Consider the following 21,621-nt stretch of genomic DNA (forward strand, 5'->3'; position numbering starts at 1 on the left):
TTCATGGGACGGGAAGACGAGCCGGGCCTTGGGTCACGCCTGCAGTTTGGTCTACAAGGGTCCCCAGCACAAGTCCCTCAGGAGAGCTGGGACCACGGGGCCTGCCACCGTGGGGTGGGGTGCATCCAGCCAGCCCCTCCTCCACTGGGGCCCCCGTCTACCCCCAGGGAGAGTGGAGCCCACAGGTGGCCAGTGTGGCAGCTCTGAGGCGGTCTCTCCCCCTCGGTTTCCACCCTGCCTCCTCCCCAAGCTTCCCTTCCCGACCACGCACACTGGCCTGTGGAGCAGGCCCCGCCCCACTGGGTTCATCCTATCTGCTCGGACATCCTGGGTGGTCAGCGGGGCAGGGGTCACCACTTCGCAGATGAGGAAACAAACTCAGCAAGAACAGGGGCCTCGCTGGAGGCCACAGCGCGCTGCCGCCACGGCTGACCTGCACGTGCACGCTGGCTCCATGGGGCCCGGGTCTGGCCTGGGTCACCCCTTCCAGGATAGCTGCACACATGCTCACTGGGGCTTGTTCAACCACGATCACTGCGTGTCCTCTGAAGGGCCGAGGAAGTGGAAACGAGGACGGACGGCGTCTGCTCTCCCATGTCAGTTGGGGAGAGAGACCACGAGCATGGAAACGAGCACGTAAGGAAACATCAGACGGCCATTAGTGCACGGAGGGAAATGAGCAGGACCCCAGCACTGGGGGCAGGTGGGTGGGGACACTGCGTGACACGGGAGCCAGGCAAGGCCCCTCTGAGTGCTGGGCTGGGTTGAGCTTCCGTAGGCCTGAGACAACTCCCCCAGTCCAGATCCCTCTCATGTCTAGGGATCCCCAACACGTGACCTCTGGCAGGGCCTGATGGGGCTCTCGCCCTCAGGAAGACACCCCCTGAGGCTCCCGCCTGGCTGGGCCACCGCTCTAGTCAGGGCCTGGCTCTCCTCCACCCTGGCTGGAGGCTCGGTGAGGGCCCGGCCCAGCTCTCCCCGTTGAATGGTCATCCTGTACTGGGGCCCCCGACTCCCCTAGTTCGGGAGTGCCCCTGCACCTCTCCTGGTTCAGCCAACTTCTCCATCTCTACGACGGAAGAACGGCTTCCGGATGACCTCACTCCCAAATCGGAACTGCCAAGTCCCCTGACCCTTGACCTCAGGGTCACATCACCACAGCAGGCCCCAGAATGACTCCTCCGTCACCCTGCCCACCAGGTCCGCAGCTCAAATGACACCCTCTGTGCTTTCCCACGGCTTACAGACCAAGTCCAACAGATCTCCCGCCCTCCTCTAGGACGGACCAAGTCTTCCCTGCAGCCCCCAGCCAAGACCCTTTGGCCTCCCAACCGGGTAACCCCCTTGGCCCAACCTTCTGTACTGAGTCTCCGCTTCTACGGCCTGGCAAGACTCCACCTTCCCTGGTCCTGGGCCAGGCAGCAACCCGCTGTCCTCCCCAGGCACAGAGGCTAGCCTCCTGCTCCTCAGCATGGCAGGCCTTCCAACTTCCCGTCCTGCGAATCCCACTAACCTCACCAACTGCACCCATGACTCCTCCCCTGCTTGGGGACCAAGATCACCCAACTCCGTCACAGCCAGGCCAAGCCTCCACCCCACCCCACCCCACCCCACTCCAGCCACGACACATGTGCTCTTCCACCCCGCACACTGATTTCTCAACTTCTCCGTGTCGCTGCCTCTCTCCCTCAGACCCACCGACTCCTCCGGAGAGGGAGTCCTAACCAGTCCCTGCGTCCCTCTTTAAACTGCCAGAAAGGAGGGACTCCCCCAGCCTGTAAGCTGTGGCCACCTCCGCCTAAGCCGGGGAAGACTGATCGGCAACCATCCCCTCAAACTCCTCCCAGCCAGACTCCAAGTGACCCCTCTTTCTTGACGTTCTCCCCTGCCGGGGGAACAGCAGCTGCTATTTATGTGGCCAGAATTTACAAGGACTATTGTATTTAATCCTCACAACTACCCGGCGGTAGAAATTTGCACCTCCATTTGCAGAGCAAAGAACAGGAGGCTCAGGGTGGAAAAACAGCTTGACTCAAAAGCAAACAGCTGGTTACACACAGCTGTTCCTCTTCTGGGAACCTGCACACCAGAAACTGCCCCCGCTCCTCCACCCCGTGCCAACTCTCCCGCCCCCCCCCCCCACCATGACCCTGAAGCCCACACAAACTGCCCATCCGCCCTTCTCCTTGCCCCGGGGCCCACACACACGGCCCACCCTCTCCGCCCCTCTCCTGGCAGCTTGTGAAGCAGAGACATCCAGGCCCCAACCCCATGAGCTGACTTCTCCAGACTAGCCCCTCAAATCACCAGTATCACCGGTATCACCCCACATCACCCATGTTGACCGACATCAACTGCAACTTCGTGAAAGCTCATCCTCGCCAATGACCTTTCGTACATCATCATATTTAGTCCTCTCTTAAATGCCCCCGGGGCAGGGGTATTGTCACCCACCTCACAGTCGGAAAACTGAGGCTCCGAAGAGTTAGATAACCAGCCTGAGGTCAGGAAGTGGGTAAAAAGGAGTCAGGATTTGAACGAAGTCCTCAATTCCTCCACCGCACAGACTAGCAACAGTGCCTCCTCTCTCCAGCGGCCAAATGACCAACTTCTACTGAGCTGGGACCAGGCTGATCCCTCTCTTGGTGGGCTCCACCCTGGCAAGACTGACCGACGTCCCCCGCACAGAAAGACTCAACACTGCCGTTCATCTATGAAGCGACTTTCCAACTTTAGCTCTATACGCAAAACACACACACTCCTCCAGCTGCCCTTTCCGACACTAATCTGACCTCCAGGGAACCCAGAATCGGCAGACTTGCTCCCTCTCCCAACGTCTCAAGCCAGCAAACTTCTTCCGGCTCCTACTTTCTACCGACCAGCAACTCCAAATCCCTAACTCTTTCTCAAGGCGGGGAGGGGGGAGAAAAATTTTAAAAAGAGACCCTTCTAGAGCCAGGCCCCAAAATTCCTCTGCCCCTTAATGGCTGATCATGTCTTGCTTCACTTTTGGGCGAAAGCAAAGAAGGCATGCAGTGACTTTTCTTCTTCTTAATGCCAAGATCCAACACCTCCCCCGACTATCTCGTCCACCCCCAAAGTGACCACCAACTCTGCTCCTTTTCTGGGAAGCCGTTTAGCTTGACTCCCTTTTCCCAACCCCAGGTTTTACCAACTCCTCCACAGCCACAGTCCCGCTGGTTTATTCTTCCTCCTCACAGCCAAAAAAGTGAGAGGCATGACTACCCCCCCCCCCCCCGCCCCGAGGTTTGCAGACTAGCAGCTTAACCTCTTTCCAGCCCTTATGGGCCCATCAAACGTCCACCTGCCCTTGGAACGCCAATTTTGACCCCCTCTTCCTCCCCAGACGGCTCTCTTTATCCTTTCGGGCGGGTGGGGAAGTGGGACTATGATCTCAAAGGCTACCGCCCGCCCGATCTCCCTGGCCTCCAAACTTTCTTTGATTGCTTATCATTTTAACTCCTAAAACGACCACCTTCAGCGTCCGCGAGGAGTGCGGCGGGGCATAAACCAGCTACTTTTCACCTTCCCAATCTAACAGCCACCCCGTCTCAAACACCTTGCAGCCCTAAAGTGACGACAGTCTCCTTAAATCATTAGGTGCAACTTCTCGAGCACCGCCTCCATGCCCGACGCTGCCCTGACTCCCGGTCAGCCACGAGCCCGCCCCCGCGCCCCGGCAGTACCTACCGTGTCTCCAGGGGTCTTTGGGCTCCACCGCTCCGGACACGATATCCTCGTCGGAGGGGAACGTGACGCGCTTGGCCGCAGCCTTGAGGCGCCCGTCGGCGGGGGACGATGCGGGGCTGGGAGACCGGGCCTCGCCGGGGGCCTCCTCGGCGTCGCCGTCCGCGCCCGGCCCGGGCGGCCCCTCCTGCGGCGGGGTCTCCATCGCCGCCGCCGCCTCTTCACGGGGGCCCCGGGGACATGTCCCGGGCCCCGGACTTGTCTCTCCGGGCCCGCCCGCCGTCCCGGGGCATGGGCTCCGCCGCTGCTTCAGGCGCCGCCTCCGTCCTCCCTCCTGGTCGTCGTAGTCTTCGCCGCCGGGAGCTCGAGCGCGCCTCCCCCGAGCCCCGCGCGCGCCTGCTCGTTCGCAGCCGCACTTTCGTTAACAGCCGGGGAGCTCGGCGCGTACTAAGGAAAGCAGAAAATCAATTTACGCTATTCGCGGGTAGAGTGGTCTCGCGGGTTGTTGAAGCAGGTAACAAAAGGCAGAAAGAGCCACGGGAAAAAGAAACGTGAGCAGTGAATCTGCAGAGCCGGAACTGCAGAGTACGAGGGGCGGGGCGAGGTGGACGCCGTCTCCCGGAGCAGCGCGCAAGCGCGAATGTGGGCCGCCCCCCACGCCGCCACCCTCCTCCAACTGGATAACTAACGTTCAGACTCGCACACATTCGTCACGAGCTCAGGCAACTGTGAGGGGAAGGGAGTTGATAAAAATAACATTTGCGTGGCGGAGCTAGGCCAACTGATAAGGAGAGAGGCAAAGGGACAGAGAACTTGAAAGGAAAGGGACAGAGGCTGTATTGAATATATGAATATATGAATATATGAGTACAGGTGATGGATGCTGACAGACGGATCCTCTGCCTGGAGACGAAGCCTTGGCCTCTTTGCTACAGACGCTCTAGCCTTCCATTTGCAGACTGCAGTTTCATCAGTAGCTCTCTGTATTTGGACAGCGTTGCGTGAAATACAACTTAAATTAAAAGACTAAAATAAATATGAGCCCATGAGGAGTATCATAACCTCTATTAAAAAACAAAAAACCCTGGATGATGGAAGAAATTCCAAAACCAGGAGACGAATCTGCCAACCAAACTACCGGGCGACGGAGCAGGTAGTCGCCTGCTCCGAGGAACCCGCACGAGTTCTAACGCCCCACACACCCCTCCCTCCACACGCGCGCGCGCGCGCGCGCACACACACACACACACACACACACACAGAGACACACACACACATATCACGGCTCGTTTCAATCGCTTAATATTCGCCTCGGCACTTTCGCCAGGCTTTCCCAGCACTTCCAGCAATTCGGGGGGGAAAGGCGGGGCTAAAACTAAAAAAGGGAGGGAGGATTCGGGGAGGAGACAGAGCGCGCGACGTCGTTGCCTAGGCAACTAGAGAGCTAGACCCGCGGCTCGCTGGAGGCTGTCTTGAATGGACGGACGTAGGGGAGCTGAGGTTCTCCGCCCGCCCCGTTCAACATCACCAGCCGCCGCACTTTCGCGACTGAAGACGAACAAAGCAAATCTCATCTATACTTAATGGGATCTTCACTTACATTCCAAAGTTGATGGGATTACAAAGGGGGCAGAAATCACTTGAGCCCAGCAAAACCAGAAAAACGACTAGTGGCGGGGATAAGGGAAGCGAGTGATAATGGACGGCTACACAGCTGGAGCGAAATGGAGAAAGGGTGAAGCTTCACCCCAACCCCGTCCTCAGCCTGTCCTGAAAGGTGCGGCCGCACCGGGTCCGGGTCCGACCCCTTCCGGAGCGGGCGGGGAAACGAACCCGCCTTCCCTAGAGTGAGGCCCACGCCACCCAAGGGCCCGGCGACTGTGTAACCAACCCAATGCGAACCACGCCCCTCGCGGTGAACACACCCCAACCCCCCCCCGCCCACCCGAGAAAAGAAACCGCATCTGAATCTCCCAAACCCGCTGCTCCGGTAGCTCCAGCCACTCCCCCGGAGAGTGAGGACCAACCCAATCTCCACCTTTATCCCCCAGTTCCTCCCGGCCCCTTGATGTGGGCCCCTCGATGTGTCCTCTTCTCGAGGGCCACCAGGATAGTCAACCTCCCATTTCCTAAATCCGGTTCCATCTCTATGTGGCACATTTAAACAAAACAAAACAAAACAAAACAAAACAAAACAAAACAGGAGTCTTCCTGGAATAATGGGTTCTTTAGTAGAGGGGACTTTCTCCAGGGTGGCTGAACTTCGCAACTTCAACAGACAATTTCCCACTCTGCGATGTGCCGCCCTTTGTTAACCGCCCCCAACCCCCAGTCTTCAGGAACTGGCATGAGGCCCTGTTTTAAGAGCTTAGATTCCTGTGAGGCAGAGCATTCCTTCCAACGGGCTCCAGAACTCCTGTGGTTGCAGAATTTTACTGACTGGACTCCGCAGGTCCCAAGAAGCCAGAGTTGCCCAGCGCTGGGCTCAAATTTCCAAGGATGTTCCAAACCCTATGGGGCCCAGGGTGCTGGGCTCCTGAACATTTGGAGGCTGGGATACTGCGGCCAGGCCTCGGGCAGAAAGGTGAACACAGTCACGTCCTCACGGCTTGAAGGTGTAGGAAATAATGTCACTACACCGCAGCAGCGCCTCGGCCTGCACGCCTATCGGCGTCTGCAGCTGCAGCACGTAGAAATTGGCCACGTCCAGGTCGGCGGCTCCGAAGTGGGCGGTCACGTGCACACCCTCGTGCAGTGTGAAGTTCACCTGGTGACCCACCATGGCCAGCAGGCTGCGGAGGTAGCGTTCCCGAAGTGCGGCTCGGGCCTGCTGTTCCCGGGATTCCCGAGACTCTCGACCTACTGGAGATCCCGGGCTTCCAGGAACCTCTGGCTTCGGGGGGGCCCTGCGTCCGTCTGGGGCAAAGCCTCGGCTCAAGCCATCAGGGCCCCGGGGGAGCCGGAGCACAGGCACAGGAATGGCTGGTGGAGTCTGCATTATCCTGGCTGTTGGGTGAAGGGGAACAGAGGGAAGCCATTACACAGGGAGGGTGGGACTACAAGGGGGAGGCGGGGAGCAGGGGCTTGTCTACCCCACCTCATCTCAACTTGTCCCAAACCCAGTTCCTGCTTCTCCTTTTAGAAGGCCGCGGGGGTGCCTGGGTGGCTCAGTCCGTTAAGGGTCCGATTCTTGGTTTCCGCTTAGGACATGATCTCACAGTTCGTGGGTTCAAGCCCCACACCCGGCTCTGGGCAGACAGCGCAGAGCCTGCTTAGGATTCTCTCTCTCTCCCTCTCTCTGCCCCTCCCCGGCTCTCGCACTCTCTCTCAAAAATAATAAAAAAAAAAAAAAATTTTTTTTAATGTTTTATTTTTGAGACAGAGAGAGACAGTGCGTGAGCAGGGGAGGGACAGAGAGAGCGCGAGAACACAGAATCCGAAGCAGGCTCCAGGCTCTGAGCCGTCAGCACAGAGCCCGACGCGGAACTCGAACTCACAAACCGCAAGATCATGACTTGAGCCAAAGTCGGAGGCTTAACCCATTGAGCCACCCGGGTGCCCCATCTCTCAAAAATAAATAAATAAAATCAGCCAGTAACCTCCTCCTCAGGAATTGGTACCACCATTCACAAGGTCCTCCTTTCCTCCCTCACGCACAGCCCATCCCATCCATAAGGAAATGCTCTCTTCCAAATAAATTCCCAATTACACCGAAGCCAATTTGAAAGGGCTTCCAGTGGCCAACTCTGGAATGATGTGAATGTTAAACTAATGCCAGTTACAGATTATAACCCACTGAATAAAACAGAAATTCATGACTTCATGCTAATTATAAATAAATAAAAGAATAAATAAGGGAAGGAACTAAAATCACCAATGGACGCTAACATTTGTAGACGAGCGTTGGATGAAGTCTAGTGTATCTACACAATCTTCAAGTACTTCCTCACAAAATACTTATTTGTTGTAAAGAATAAACAGTAGCTTTATTTTTTTTTAATTTTGTTTAATGTTTATTTATTTTTGAGAGAGAGACAGAGTGTGAGCGGGGGAGGGGCAGAGAGAGAGAGAGAGAGAGAGAGAGACAGACAGACAGACACAGAATCCGAAGCAGGCTCCAGGCTCTGAGCTGTCGGCACAGAGCCCGATGCGGGGCTCGAACTCTCGAACCTCGAGATCATGACCTGAGCTAAAGGCAGACGCTTAACCGGCTGAGCCACCCAGGCGCCCCAACGGTAACTTTATAGTGGAGGAATCTGGTGGACCCTACCTTCACTTAGGCATCAAAGCCATCAGGTGCAGTAAAGGGACAAAAGACCCCATGTGCCTTCTGAGGTGATACACTGAAGGACAGGGCACAACTTCCGTGGTATTCCTACCAAATATGGATTACTGAAATCCAATCACGAGAAAGCTCACATTGAGGGACTTCTACAAAAAAGTGAGCCTGAGTTCCTTAAAAATAACAAGGTCCTGGGGTGCTGGGCTGGCTCAGTCAGTAGAGTATGTCACTCTTGATCTCAGAGCCAAGAGTTTGACCCCCACTTTGGGCACAGAGCTTACGTTAAAAAAAAAAAAAAAAAAATGGGGGCACCTGGCTGGCTCAGTCGGAAGAGCATGCGACTCCTGATCTCAGGGTTGTGAGTTCAAGCTCCGTGTTGGGCATGGAGCCTACTTAAATTAAAAAAAACAAAAGGGGCGCCTGGGTGGCTTGGTCGGTTAAGCGTCCGACTTCGGCTCAGGTCATGATCTCACAGTCCGTGAGTTCGAGCCCCGAGTCGGGCTCTGTGCTGACAGCTCAGAGCCTGGAGCCTGTTTCAGATTGTGTTTCCCTCTCTCTCTGACCCTCCCCCGTTCATGCTTTGTCTCTCTCTGTCTCAAAGATAAATAAACGTTAAAAAAAATTTTTTTTTAATAAAATAAAATAAAAATAAAAAAAACAAAAAAACAAACAAACAAACAAACAAAAAAAATGGGGCACCCGGGTGGCTCAGTTGGTTAAACATCTGACTCTTGATCTTGGCTCAGGACCTGAGCAGTACGGAGCCTACTTGGGATTCTCTCTCTCTCCCTATCTCTGCCCCGCCCCTACTTGTGGGCGTGCGCACTCTCTCTCTCTTTCAAAATAAGTAAATAAACATAAAAAAAGAAGAAGAAAATCATAAGGAAGAGAAAATACATTTACAGTACTGTACTGTATTTATTGAAAAAAATGCATGTGTAAGTGGACCGATGCAGTTCAAACCCCCCACCGTTCAAGGATCAACTGTTGTGTACGTATTCCCAGCCTGACACCCCTGCCCCCATCTTGCCCCCCATCGCTTCCTTCCTGGACTACTGAAGTCAACTCCACCCGGGGCCCTGGCTTCCACTTTCACCGTCCCCCCACCTGCAAGTCTGTCCCCACACACAGCCAGAAGGACCTCGTTCGCACCTAACACCTACCATCTAACACCTGAGTCAGGTCACATGCCTCCTCTGCCGAGAACCTTCCCCTGGCTTCAGCCTCGCCCAGAGGCAAAGCCAACGTCCTCACCACAGCCCTCAACGGCCGCTCGAGCTTCGGACCCTGCCAGCACCCTCGTGGCGGGCCAAGCTTCCCTCTCTAGCCCAGCCCCTCTGGCTGCCTTGCTGGGCTGCGAACGCGCCTGGCACAGAAGTCCCTCTCAGACCCCTGCACTTGAAGTTCCCCTCTGCTTGTATCTCCTCTCCGCCTTCTCCGCGCTACCCCACATTCTTCCACGCCCTCACCAGCCTCGTTGGTAGCGCGCAGGACTCTTCTGACGCGATATTGTATATTTATTGTCCTGCCTAGGGCCCTTCTCCTCCGCTAGATGCCTGCCTCCCTCCCCATGGGCAGCGACCTTGCTTTCTCCCGGGTGCTGACCCCCAGCTTCCTGGAACACTGTGTGGCAGCGGCCCAGAGACCAGGCTCCTTAAAACATTGTTCCTGCTTGAATGAATGGAGGGGAGATTGAGCTCCCAGGCCTGCTTAGCTGGGCGACCTCAAGGGACAGTTTCCAGGCTGGACAGGGCCTGGTGATTAACAGAAGTGACAAATTTTAGGCACATGGTGTCCCATCCCTGGGCCACTCCCGGTACGGGGGAGATCAAGATGATCCTTGGGGCGCCTGGGTGGCTCAGTCGGTTAAGTGTCCGACTTCGGCCCAGGTCAGGATCTCACGGTTCGTGGGTTCGAGCCCCGCATCGGGCTCTGTGCTGACAGCGCAGAGCCTGGAGCCTGTTTCAGATTCTGTGTCTCCCTCTCTCTCTGCCCCCCCCCCCACTCGCGCTCTGTCTCCCTCTGTCTCAAAAATAAACATTTAAAAAAAAAAAAAAAGATGATCGTTTTTCTTGTTCAGCTCTTCCCGTCTCTGCAGCTCAACGGTGAGCTCCTTGGGAGCACGGACGCCACAGAGAAACGTGTCAAGGCCGTAGAGGAGGGTTTCTCCCCAACATTGATGATATTTGGGACTGGATCGTTCTTTTTTTTTTTTTTTTTTTTTTAAGTGTATTCATCTTTGAGAGGGAGAGAGACAGAGCATGAACAGGGGAGGGGCAGAGAGAGCCAGGGAGACACAGCATCCGAAGCAGGCTCCAGGCTCCGAGCTGTCAGCACAGAGCTCGACGCGGGGCTGGAACTCCTGGACCGCGAGATCGTGACCTGAGCCGAAGTCGGATGTTTAACCGACAGAGCCATCCAGGCGACCCGGGACTGGATCGTTCTCTGTGGTGGTGTGGCGGGCTGTCCAGGGCATAGGTGTAGGACTTTAGCAGCAGTCCTAGCCTCTACCCACTAGATGCCAGTAGCAACCCCCCCACACACACCATTACCCCCTGCTGTGACGACCAAAACTGTCCCCCGTTGGTGAAGAGTATGATATGAGAATTACACCTCAATAAAGCCTTTTTCTTTTAAAAGATTTTATTTATTTCTTTAAATATTTTTTAAATGTTTATTTTTGAGAGAGGGAGAGAGTCCGTGCGCGCGCACCCTAGTGGGGGAGGGGCAGCGAGAGTGGGGGAGCAGAGGATCCCAAGTGGGCTCCACGCTGAGCGATAGCAAAGGGCACAATGCGGGGCTTGAACCCATGAGCCTCGGGATTATGACCCGAGCTGAAGCTGGACGCCCCACGGATAGAGCCACCCAGGTGCCCCTAGAAGATTTTATTGTTTTTAAAGTGATCTCTGCACTCGGCGTGAGGCTGGAACTTACAACTCTGAGATCGAGTGGCAGGCCATACTGACCGAGCCAGCCAAGTGCTGTAATATACGGATCACTTTTTTTAAAAAAAGGCTTTAAAGGGGCGCCTGAGTGGCTCGATGGGTTGAGCGTCCAACTCTTGACCTCGGATCAGGGCATGATTTCATGGTTCTTGGGATCGAGCCCCACATTGGGCTCTATACTGACAGCACAGAGCCTGTTTGAGATTCTCTCTCTCCCTCTCTCTCTGCCCCTCCCCATGCTGGTGCACGCGTGTACTCTCTCTCTCTCTCTCTCTCTCTCTCTCTCAAATAAATAAATAAACATTAAAAAAATAAACGAATTAACATTACAAAAGGCTTCAGGGGGATGCCTGGCTGGTTCAGTCAGTAGAGCATGTGACTCTTGATCTCAGGGTCGTGAGTTCCAGACCCACATTGGGCATGGAGCCTACTCTTTTTTTTTTTTTTAAGTAGGCTGCCACCCCAGTGTGGAGCCCAACGTAGGGCTCGAACCCATGAGCCTGACGTCATGACCTGAGCCGAGATCAAGAGGTGGACGCTTAATCGAACGAGCCCTCCAGGCGCCCCAGTAGTTTTAAAATTCTAATTTCAAAAAGGCAGGGGCGTATCGTAATGTTTCCGTGTCCCTTAAAAGATGTTAGACTCCCGGAGCCTCTGGCTGGCTCAATTGGTACAGTATGAGGCTCTTGATCTCAGGGCTGTGTATGGAGCCTACTTAAAATTAAATTAAATTAAACTAAATTAAACTTAAAAATGTTAGATGTCCCCCTCAGGAATCTGAACTTCCTCTCCTATCCTTCCCTACTCCCCAGACTTTCTGTCCCGGTCCAGACCTTTCCCAGGGACTGGCTTTTGAGTCCTACAGATCAGACACCCCTACTGCTGACCCAGATTGAATCCCTATTAGCAGAAGTTGGCACATTTTCTCTGTAAGGGGCCTGACGGTGAATACTGTAGGCTCTGTGGGCTATAGGGTCTGTCACAACTACTCAACATTGTCACAGTTGCAACAGAGCGGCCACAGACAGACACGAAAATAATAAACACGGCTGTTCTTAAAACCTCACTTATTGGGACACTGACATTTCGATTTTATCTAATTTCATGCACCACAAAAATTTCTCAAAGTCTTCCAAGCACTTCCAAAGTAAACCTTGGCACTTGGGGGACTCAGTCGGTTAAGTGTCCCGGCTCTCGATTTCAGCTCAGGTCGTGATCTCACCGTCCTCAAGTTCGAGCCCCGCGTGGGGCTCCGTGCTGACAGGGCAGGGCCTGCTTGGGATTCTCTCTCCCCCTCTCTCTGCCCCTCCCCTGCTCGTGCTCTCTCTCTCTGTCTCTCAAAATAAGTAATAAAGTAAACTGAGGGGAAGAAAGGTAAAACCCACTCTTGGCTGGCAGGCCACCCAAGACCGGGAGGCAGGCCATTAGCTTACCCCCCTCAGCGGATAGGAAGGTGTGGATTCGGGGAGACGGGTGGTTCTTAGCCCTCCCAGATTCGCTACGAGGGATCTGGACAGGTCACCGCGGCTCTGCAAACAGCCTCCCTGTTCGGTTTCCTCATCTGTAAAATGAAGCAAAAAAAGAAAAAAAAAAAAAAAGACTCAGACTTCCTAGGGTTCCGGGAAACCCTTTCAGGCGGCAATGGGTGATCACACAAGGGACATCCCATAGCACCCTGGACTCCCCCTGGCTTTCTCTGCCGCCCACGTTCAACCCAGCGGTAAAGTCACCTTCGGAAAGGTATCCAGAATCCAGCAACTTTTCACCTCCGCTCGCTCTCCCCCCCCCACCTCCTCCTCCAGCCACCGTCTCCGTCCCCCTTCACAGCCTCCACCTTCACCCTGCAGTCTGTTCCCTACGCAGACACAGCTCAGTAAATATTTGTTGAAGGGAAAGGAAGGATCCACCCGTCCACATTATCCGAGTGCCTGCTCGGGGGCCCAGCTCACGTGGGGTGGTGCCAGGGACAGGGTGGTGAGGGAAACCGCCCTCCCAGGCCAGTGGGTGACACAGACTTGTTTCTGGACAATGCCTACCCAGAGCGGGCAGGGCTGGAGGAGCCTCAGGTGCCCAGAGGGGCCACCTGGCCCAAGAAGGGGGCAAGAGATAGCCAGCCAGGAAGGGTGTTGTATCTGAGCAGCCCTAAATGAAATAAGGAACTGAGTCCTGTAGACATCTGGGGGGACAGCGTTCCAGTCAGTGGGAACAGCAAATACAAAGCCCAGGGAAGGGTGACTCTGAGGCAAAGCAAGGAGGCCAGCGTGGAGGAGGTGGGAGCAGGGGCAGATCGGCAGGGAGGGGCCTCGACGACTGAGGTGAGGGCTTGGCTCACTACTCTGAGGCAAGAGCCTTGGGATGGTTCTGAGCAGGGGAGGGACAGGACCTGACTGATTTTCACATGATCCTTCTCCCTGCAGGGAGCCCAGTGAGGAAGCTGCCTCGGTGGCCCAGGCGGGCAGAGCATGATGGTGCCTGGAACAGGGTGGGGGCCGTGCGGGTGGGGGAAAGTGGTCAGATGAGGGTTGGGGTTTTTTTAATGTTTTTACTTATTTATTTATTTTTGAGAGAGAGAGAGAGAGAGAGAGAGAGCGCGCGTTGGAGCAGAGAGAGAGGGAGACACAGAATCTGAAGCAGGCTCCAGGCTCGGAGCCGTCAGCCCAGAGCCCGACGCGGGGCTCGAACTCGTGAACCGGGAGATCATGACCTGAGCCACAGTCAGGACGCTCAACCAGCCACCCAGGCGCCCCACGTTTTTGATCTGTTAACACGCACTATTATGTCAGTTTCAGGACTCCATTTCCTTTCTTTGACCACTACCACTGTAGATGGGATTAAGGGATATACACACTTTCTAATTCATCTGACCACTGCCCTTCGCACTCCAAGCTTAGCCAAGGCTCATCAGCCCCCAGGGCTTTCACCCAACCTAGGTTAACACTCCAGTGATTTAAGAGATACACCCTAGTCTGTAGGGCTAGGACGTCCCACGGTACTGATGGGAATTAAGCAAATGGCCACAAATCACATGAGATCCCTAGATAAAACAGCCAACGGAGATTTGGTCATACCACGTAATCCCGAAGAGGAAACTGGCACTGGGAGATGCCAAATCATTTACTGGGTGCAAGCTGGTGAGTGGCAGGAAAAGGGAGCGAACCCAGGTTGCCCTGGGTTGGACAACAGACCCCGGGCCATCACCCCTGCTCTCTGCAGGGCAGATTTGTTTCAGGGTCAGCGCACCACTGGAGGTCTCGGAACCAAGGTGTGACCTGATAAGAAGCTGGTTTAAGAAAGGTCAGGTAGGGTGTGCCCAAGAAGGCAAAAGCAGGCATTATCCCTTCTCCCTGGTGACCAGGCCCCAGAATCCTTTATCCTCTAAGCCAAGGGTTTCTGGCCCAAAGATTTCAGAAAAAATGGCCGAACCCACCCCCACGACTTGCACAGTCAAGACTCCAGACCCCATCACTTAGGTCACGGACAAGGAAGGGCAGGAGATTCACAGACCTCCCTTCTTGGGGCCTCAGTGCTGACTTCCAAGAAAGCGGGAATGGATCAGTTCAAGGGACAGACGTTTAGTGAACCCTTCAGTAGCCAGGGGAGGGATAGCAAGTTACCAGGTTAACAGTGAAGACCCCAGACCTTCGCTAATTAACCAAGGTGCCGACAGGTCCACACACACCCCAGAGGTGGCCCTGTGGGATGCAAATCAGTTAAAATGGAGCCTCCAGAGAGGGTCGGAACCTCAAGCACGGAATACTTCCCCTCCCCTCTGCCCCCTGGGCTGGTCAGTTGCCTTTCAATTCCGCCCTGGCCACCCACAGCTAGCCTTTTCTTATACTAAGTAGGTCCTCCCGGCCCCCAGGCGTCCATTCCCCACTCTGCCTGGGCTGGGTGTCCTCCCGGCTCAGATCAGGCAAGCGATTCCGTCCCGCCAAGGCGGGAGCCACAACTGCTGCCGTTGTTACTGTCACCATCGTCGTCGTTGTTATTTTCCCGAGGGAGAGAGAGCATTCTGAGCGGCCCGGGCCCCTCACCCCAACCCCGGCGCCGGAACGTCCCCGATGCTGCGTTCCGGACCGGAGTCCCCATGCAGGCGTCCGGGGACCACAACGTCCCCACGGCCAGCGTTGCAGGCGCGGACCTGCCCCTTCCCGCCACTCCCGGCCGCGCACGCGGGCGGGCGTCCGGGGCCAGGCCCGGGGAGAGGGAGTGAAACGTGCTCGCGCCCCACCACCGACACCCAAGCACTCACCGAGGTCCGCGGCGCCCGGCGCCCCCACTTCCGCCGGCGCCCCAGCTGCAGAGGCCCGGGCGGGCCGCGAGCCGCCCAGCCTGGGTTCCGCCCGCGCTGCCGCCGCCCCACGTGGTGGCGGGCGGGCTCTCGGGCTCGGAAACCAGCGCGGCCCCACGCACCACCCCGCCCCGCGGCTTGGCCCATCGCTTCCATCTGATCCGCCCGCCTGCGAGGTGGGGGGCGTCCGGGATGCCCGCTTTAGGGAAGAAGAAACTGAGGTTCGGAGAGGAGGAGACTTCCTCCGGGCTGAGTTAAGGACAGAGCTTGGTCTCCCCCTACACGTGCACACTCCTTCCCTTCACCTGCAGTCCAAACCGCAGCTCCTCTCTTTGAAACCTTGAGCAGCCGCACGGCAGGAAAAAGTCTTGGAGAGGGCAGCAGCAGGACCCGAGGTGGTGGTTCTGTCTAGCAGTCCCCTCTGCCGCCCCGTTTTACAAAGGGGGAAACTGAGGCCCTGAAAAACGGAATGTCTGGCTTTAAGTGCTATGGAACCTCACTGCCCGGGGCTCAGATGGAATTCACTTCTTCCACATTTTTTCCATAAGCCAGGGGCTTCACGGGCCCAGCAGATCCCCAAGACCGAGTGCCTGGCACACAGCCCCTCTGTGAGGTCTGTTGAAAGAACGTGCTGGAGGGGTCTGGGCGGCGCAGTCCGTTAAGTGTCCGTCTCTTGAGCTCGGCTCAGGCCATGATCTCTCTCACATTCTGTGAGTTCCAGCCCTGCATGGGGCTCTGCACCCATGGTGTGGAACCTGCTTGGGATTCTGTCTCTCCCTCTCTCTGCCCCTCCCCAGCTTGTGCTCTAAATAAATAAATAAATAAATAAATAAATAAATAAACAAACAAGAAAGAAAGAAAGAAAGAAAGAAAGAAAGAAAGAAAGAAAGAAAGAAAGAAAGAAAAAGAGAATGTGCTGAATACCCATTTGTTGACTGACCTATGAACAAGCAGGATTTATGTGAACCAGGCCGACTTGACTCTTGCCCTCTGGAACCCACATTCTTGGAGGGCCGGGAGGGGCAGAATAGGGTATACCTGAGCAAATACATCAACAAGATCCTGCAGGGCTTGCGATGAGTGATACAAAAGGAATAAAATAAGGATAATGGGGTAACAGGTAATAGAGTCAGGGGAGCTTCTCTAGTTGGGTGGTCAAAGGAGGTGGCAGTGAAGAAGCCCCTTTAGGTAATAGATGGGGAAACTGAGGCCCAGGGAAGAAGTGAGGACAGATGGAGGTCACGGTTGTAAGGCCTTGCTTGAGCAGGGTGGAGATGCTTTAGATACAGTGGCCAGGGAGGCCCTGGGCTCTCCGGAGGACGATTGAGCTCAGACCTGAATAACAATATGAGGAACCCTCTGGCCCGGAGCAGTGCTCCTGGGACATTAGCATGTGCAATTCACTCAGAGCTAGGCTGGGGACCCAGGGGAGGACAGACCCCGGCCCCTGACCTCAGCGAGCTTGTGTGGGGTGGGGGTGGGGAGGGAAGAGAGGACCGTCAACAGATAGGTCTATGTTATTATGATGTGGCCGGTGCCAGGAAGAAAAGGAAACTTGTAAGGGTTGGAGGGTGGGGCGGGGTGTTGATGCCACTTCAAACAGCGATCGCAGTGAGCTGCTTTGCGGAGGCAAGTTCAAGGAGGCCCGCGTGGAGGGAGGTGAAGACAGTTGCTTCTTTGGTTTTTATAGTGATTCCAGGTTTAGGAGCAGAGTAGATGTATATAACCGCAACCCTCCTCGCCTTAACCAGCCCTCCGCCGCAGGCGTTGGTCTCAGAAATCCAAAGCCCTTAAGTGGACATAAGACCCCCTCGGCCCCAAGGCAGTTTTCTCACGGAACTCAATCACCCACGCCTCTCCCCACGCCCTGCCCCCCTTCCTTGTTATTCTGGAACATACAAGGCTGGCCGGCCCTCTCACCTCCTTCGGGGCTCAAGTGCCCCACGCTCTTCCCCTGTAGAAAACCGACCAAGGCCCCACCCCCACCCCCACCCCGGCAACCCCGCCCCTTTATAGCCCTTCCTAGTTTTTTATTCGGCCCCATCGCACTTGCCGGCCTGGAAGGCACTCCGTTTTACAGTTATCTGGTTGAGAGTCTGTCTCCCCCCCCCACAAATATACTGCGTGAGAGGAGATTATTGGCTGTCCTGTTCACCGCTATACCCTCAGTACTTAGAACAGAATCTAGTGCAAAGTGCTCAATAAATGTTTGCCCCCTGAGTGTTTATTGTAACGCATTTAATGGAATAGACCGAAACGTGGCCCCCGCCGTATTCTCTCTCGGGGGTGCATGTAGGCAGCTCCGCGCCTCGGTTTCACCGGTCCTAAAAAGGCATCAGGAATGGGCGTTTGTGTGCACGGTCGTGTGACCTCGGCGTCGTTAAGGTTTGGTCGCTAAGAAAATGCAGTGGGCTCGTCTTTGATCGAGTTTGGCTGCCGCCCGGGCCCCTGCGGGGCCGCCCCGTCCTCGCCCGCCAGGTCCCGCCCCGGTGGGTGGAGCCACGGGCCGGGCCAGCACGTGTAAGAGTTCGCGGCGGGTCGCCGCAGTCACTCACCTGAGCGCCTCGGTCTGAGCGCGCACGGCCCGCGCGTCCTCCGCCCGCCCGCCCGCTCACCAGCCCGCCCGGCCCTCGACTCATGTCCCGCCGCAAGGCCGGCTGCATGCCCCGCCGAGTAGACCCCGCGCCCGCCGCCAACACAGACGACGAGATGGAGATGCCGGACCTCGTCATCGAAATGAAGCCGGAGCCAGACGTGCGGCCCCTACAGGCCCCGGGGCGGGGGCCCTTCTCCCCGAAGGAAGTGCCCACGCCGGGGCGGTTCGAGGGCGAACCCCGCCGTTCCTCCGGCCCCGTGCCCGTCGGGAGCCCTCTCCACGCCCTCGGCGCGCGGAACCAGTGGGCACTGTGGACGCCGCTGATCCTCGACCCGCGCGGTGAGCGCCCCCTGCCCCTGCCCCGCCTCCCTCCCCCTTCACTCGGGTGGGACGCCCTCCTCCGGGCACCGACCCCCGACCCCCCGGCCTTATTTCCCTTGCTTGGTCCTGGCCTCCAGCCCCCTTTCTGGCCTTCGGGGTTTCCCTCTCCCTCGGAACCCCCGGCCCCCATCCGGGCCCCACCCGACGCTTACCACCCGCTTCCTCCCAGCAGACCGCCAGCCCTGGACCGACAAACACCCAGATCTGTTGACCTGCGGCCGCTGCCTGCAGACCTTTCCTTTGGAAGCCATCACTGCTTTCATGGACCACAAGAAGCTGGACTGTCAGCTTTTCAGAGGCCCCAGCCCCGGCCAGGGCTCAGGTGAGTCAAGCCGGGATGCAGTCCCCCTCTCAAGTTCAAGGGCCTGGCTTCCTGTGGGAGAAGGGGCTGAACTGGACAGGCGGGGCAGTGAGCACTACTTCCCCTTTCTTGCTCCCCATCGGGTGCAGCCTAGGCGTGGCCAGGGCCTGCCCTGTCCTAGGGCTGGGACTAGTGGCGGGGGTGGGGGGGGGGGGGGGCGTGCGGGCAGGGGCTGGGCATGAAGGAGGGCCGCCCACAGGGTGTGGCCAGCCCCTGAAGACTGGTCTGGGGATTTGCCACACACACACCCCCAATCTGGTTTCACTTCTCCTTCCCCTTGGCCAGAAATAACTGGCCAGGTGGCTGGACCAGTGTGGCAGTAGGGGGACCTCTGGGGAGGGCAGCGGCCTGGGGGAGGGGAGGCTGAGGCCAGCTGGAAGTGTGGCATTACCACCCCCTCCCCTCCCACCCCATTATTAGTGCCGATTGAGGTGCTGGTGCATTTGCTCAGAGCCAAGGAAGGGGCTTCTGGCTTCCCTCTCTGATGGAATCTCCCAGCCCTGCCCGCTGGGAAGCCCCTGGTTTGGGCCAGGTCCTCGGTGTCTGGACACCTGGGTTCCTTCTCTTAGAAGGGAATGAAAGCCCTTAACGTGGTACTAGACTCGCGGGAAGCTTTTGGTCATCACAGGCTGTGGGGGGCATCTAAACCTCCAAATTTTCATCCCCTGGCCATTGTGCTCCTAGGACTTTTGAGAAATAGAATTATATTCAGGCCTGGGGGGTGGGGGTGGGGGGGTTCTGTGATGGGGGAGGGGAGGGAGGGGCTGTGACTGGATCAGCCCGAGAGTTGAAGCCGGCAGGGTGGCCTGGTGGCCCAGGGAGGGGCTATGATGGGATCACTGGAACACTCCCAGGTGCTTGGACTTGGTGGAGCGTGGGCACTCCCGCCACGTGGGTGTAGTGCAGTTCATGTTTACTGAGGGTTTACGTGGACCAAGACTTTCGGTTCTTCTCCGTTCAACGTCACAACACCCCTCAAAGGTTAGAATCCCCGTGTTCTAACAAATGAGAGAACAGGGCCAGAGAGGAGCGTTTCTTGCCCAAGGTCACACAGCTAGGGAGCCCAAGAACTAGTTGGTGGACACGAGAGGCTGGCACTCTCCAGCCCCCATCTGTGCTCCTGACCTGGTGTTGCGTCAGGAAAGCCACCCCACCCAAGACTGTCTAGGACTTGAAGAGTACTGATAGTACCTGGAGGGTCTAGAGAAAACACCCAGTTTGGAGGGCTCTTAATTTGGGGTCCACGCAGAGGGAGAGGGAACCTCACTGACTACCCCTCCCAACTTCTAGGTGGCTGCTTCCCTCCTCGGCCCCCTCTTCTGTAAGGCAGGGAACAGGAGACCGTGCGTGGAACCCATGAACTTGGGGCCTGGCACAGAACCCCGCTCAGTAATCAAAAGCTGTATTTAAGCCGACAATCTTTTTTGAAAATCTGTCTCCCGCTCCCCAGGTTTCTGGGTTGAAACCCCAACGCCACCCTTCTAAGCTGGTGAGCTTGGGGAAAGGTCTTTGCCTGTTCTCCCTTCCCGACTCCCTCCCATAAAACAGCCCTCCCCACCCCATCCCTCACCCTGCTTTGACTTCTGGTGAAGACTTTCAAACACAGAAAATCCTCAGGTATGCACCATCCACTCCGCAGGTTTTCCTCACTTGCCTGCCCGCCCACTTCTGAGCACCAGCTTCTGGAGGACGGGGTTCTTGCCTGCCTTCCTTACTGGGCCTTCTCAGCCCCCGGAGTGGAGCCTTTCCCGCGGAAGGTGTCCACCTGGCAGGTGTGAGTCGCAACTGTCGCTTTTCCCCGTCTAACACCGGGCCCTTCTCGTTGCAGCACGCCAGGACCCCAAGGCCCTGGGCTGCTTCCGCTGCGGGAGACAGTTCTCAGGGGCCTGGAAACTGCTGCGCCATGCCCAGTGGGACCACGGACTGTCCATCTACCAGACGGAACCCGAGGCCCCAGAGGCCCCGCTGCTGGGCCTGGCAGAGGTGGCCGCCGCCGTGTCGGCAGTGGTGGAGCCGGAAGCTGAGGCCAAGGGCCCCCGGGTGAGCATCCCCCCGCGGCGGAGCCCCACCTGCCCCGTGTGCGCGAAGACCCTCAGCTCCTTCAGCAATCTCAAAGTGCACATGCGCTCGCACACAGGCGAGCGGCCCTATGCCTGTGACCAGTGTCCCTACACCTGTACCCAGAGTAGCAAGCTCAACCGCCACAAGAAGACCCACCGGCAGCCACGGCCTCAGAGCCCCTTCAAGGCCAAAGCCAGTCCAGAACAGGCCTCTGCCACCGCCCCTCCTGAGCCAGCGGCCCACGCCGCGGCCCCGGCCAGCACCCTCCTGCGCAGCAGTGGCGAGAGCGCCGGAGCGGCCGCCACGGCGGGGGTCCAGGAACCCGGGGCTCCTGGTGGTGGGGCGCAGGTGGGCCCCGGCGGGGCCAGTTGGGAAGCTACCACCAAGGAACAGAGAACTGAGCCTGCGAAGGGCCCGACGTCCCCCAAGAAGCTGCCAAAGCCGGCGGTCAAGAGCCGCGGGCCCGGGGGCAGCTGTGAGTTCTGTGGAAAGCACTTCACCAACAGCAGCAACCTGACGGTGCACCGGCGCTCACACACGGGCGAGCGGCCCTACACCTGCGAGCTCTGTCCCTACGCCTGTGCCCAGAGCAGCAAGCTCAACCGCCACCGCCGCATGCACGGCCTGGGGCCGGGCAGCACCCGCTTCGAATGTCCCCACTGCTGTGTGCCCTTCGGCCTGCGTGCCACCCTGGACAAACACCTGCGGCAGAAGCACCCCGAGGTGGCCGGGGACGCCTGAGGCACGGGAACGCCCTCTCTGCGGTCCCTGGTACCACCGTTACTGTGCTTGTCGACCTTGGCCTTGGCTCTGCTGCGAGTAAACCTCCCGCCTAGAACACACACGTTTGGACTCTGGCTTTCTTGGGGTGTCTGAGGTGGGGCGGGAGGCTTCCCTCTTTAGGGTGGACGGCTGGACAGACCGGTTTGCAGCGAGGGGGTGAGGGGAAAGGCCAGCCCCCAGTGCCCCAGGCACAGCAAGACTGGCACAGAAAGC

General features: G+C 57.2%; 3 protein-coding genes across 12 annotated transcripts in view; 1 reads left to right on the forward strand and 2 right to left on the reverse strand.

The window, feature by feature from the left end:
• Positions 1–4,257, reverse strand: part of PPP1R37 (protein phosphatase 1 regulatory subunit 37) — a 42,580-nt gene extending 38,323 nt beyond the window's left edge. The window contains exon 1 of one of the 2 annotated variants that reach the window (XM_058709796.1): positions 3,712–4,257. In XM_058709796.1, coding sequence (XP_058565779.1) covers positions 3,712–3,913 — 202 coding nt within the window. In that variant the 5' untranslated portion in view covers positions 3,914–4,257. The remainder of the gene's footprint in view (positions 1–3,711) is intronic. The other variant, XM_058709795.1, reaches the window with a different exon arrangement.
• Positions 4,258–5,916: 1,659 nt separating this feature from the next.
• Positions 5,917–18,549, reverse strand: GEMIN7 (gem nuclear organelle associated protein 7). Of its 9 annotated transcripts, none has more exons than XM_058709182.1 (3): positions 18,437–18,549; positions 12,321–12,496; positions 5,917–6,714 (listed from the first exon to the last, which is right to left on the reverse strand). In XM_058709182.1, the coding sequence occupies exons 2-3, from the start codon at positions 12,358–12,360 to the stop codon at positions 6,311–6,313; spliced, it is 444 nt and encodes a 147-aa protein (XP_058565165.1). In that variant the 5' UTR covers positions 12,361–12,496; positions 18,437–18,549; the 3' UTR covers positions 5,917–6,310. The 9 variants fall into 9 exon arrangements, with proteins under 9 accessions (XP_058565165.1, XP_058565162.1, XP_058565164.1 ...); XM_058709179.1 differs by having other exon boundaries at positions 18,416–18,549; XM_058709181.1 differs by having other exon boundaries at positions 18,356–18,465.
• ZNF296 (zinc finger protein 296) lies at positions 17,768–21,467 on the forward strand. Its single transcript, XM_058709177.1, has 3 exons — positions 17,768–18,161; positions 18,376–18,525; positions 20,393–21,467. Exons 1-3 carry the CDS (start codon positions 17,864–17,866, stop codon positions 21,364–21,366), a joined length of 1,422 nt encoding a protein of 473 aa, XP_058565160.1. The 5' UTR covers positions 17,768–17,863; the 3' UTR covers positions 21,367–21,467.
• Positions 21,468–21,621: the final 154 nt, after the last annotated feature.

The sequence above is a fragment of the Neofelis nebulosa genome, chromosome 17, assembly GCF_028018385.1.
Source record: "Neofelis nebulosa isolate mNeoNeb1 chromosome 17, mNeoNeb1.pri, whole genome shotgun sequence".
Classification (NCBI taxonomy): Eukaryota; Metazoa; Chordata; class Mammalia; order Carnivora; family Felidae; genus Neofelis; species Neofelis nebulosa.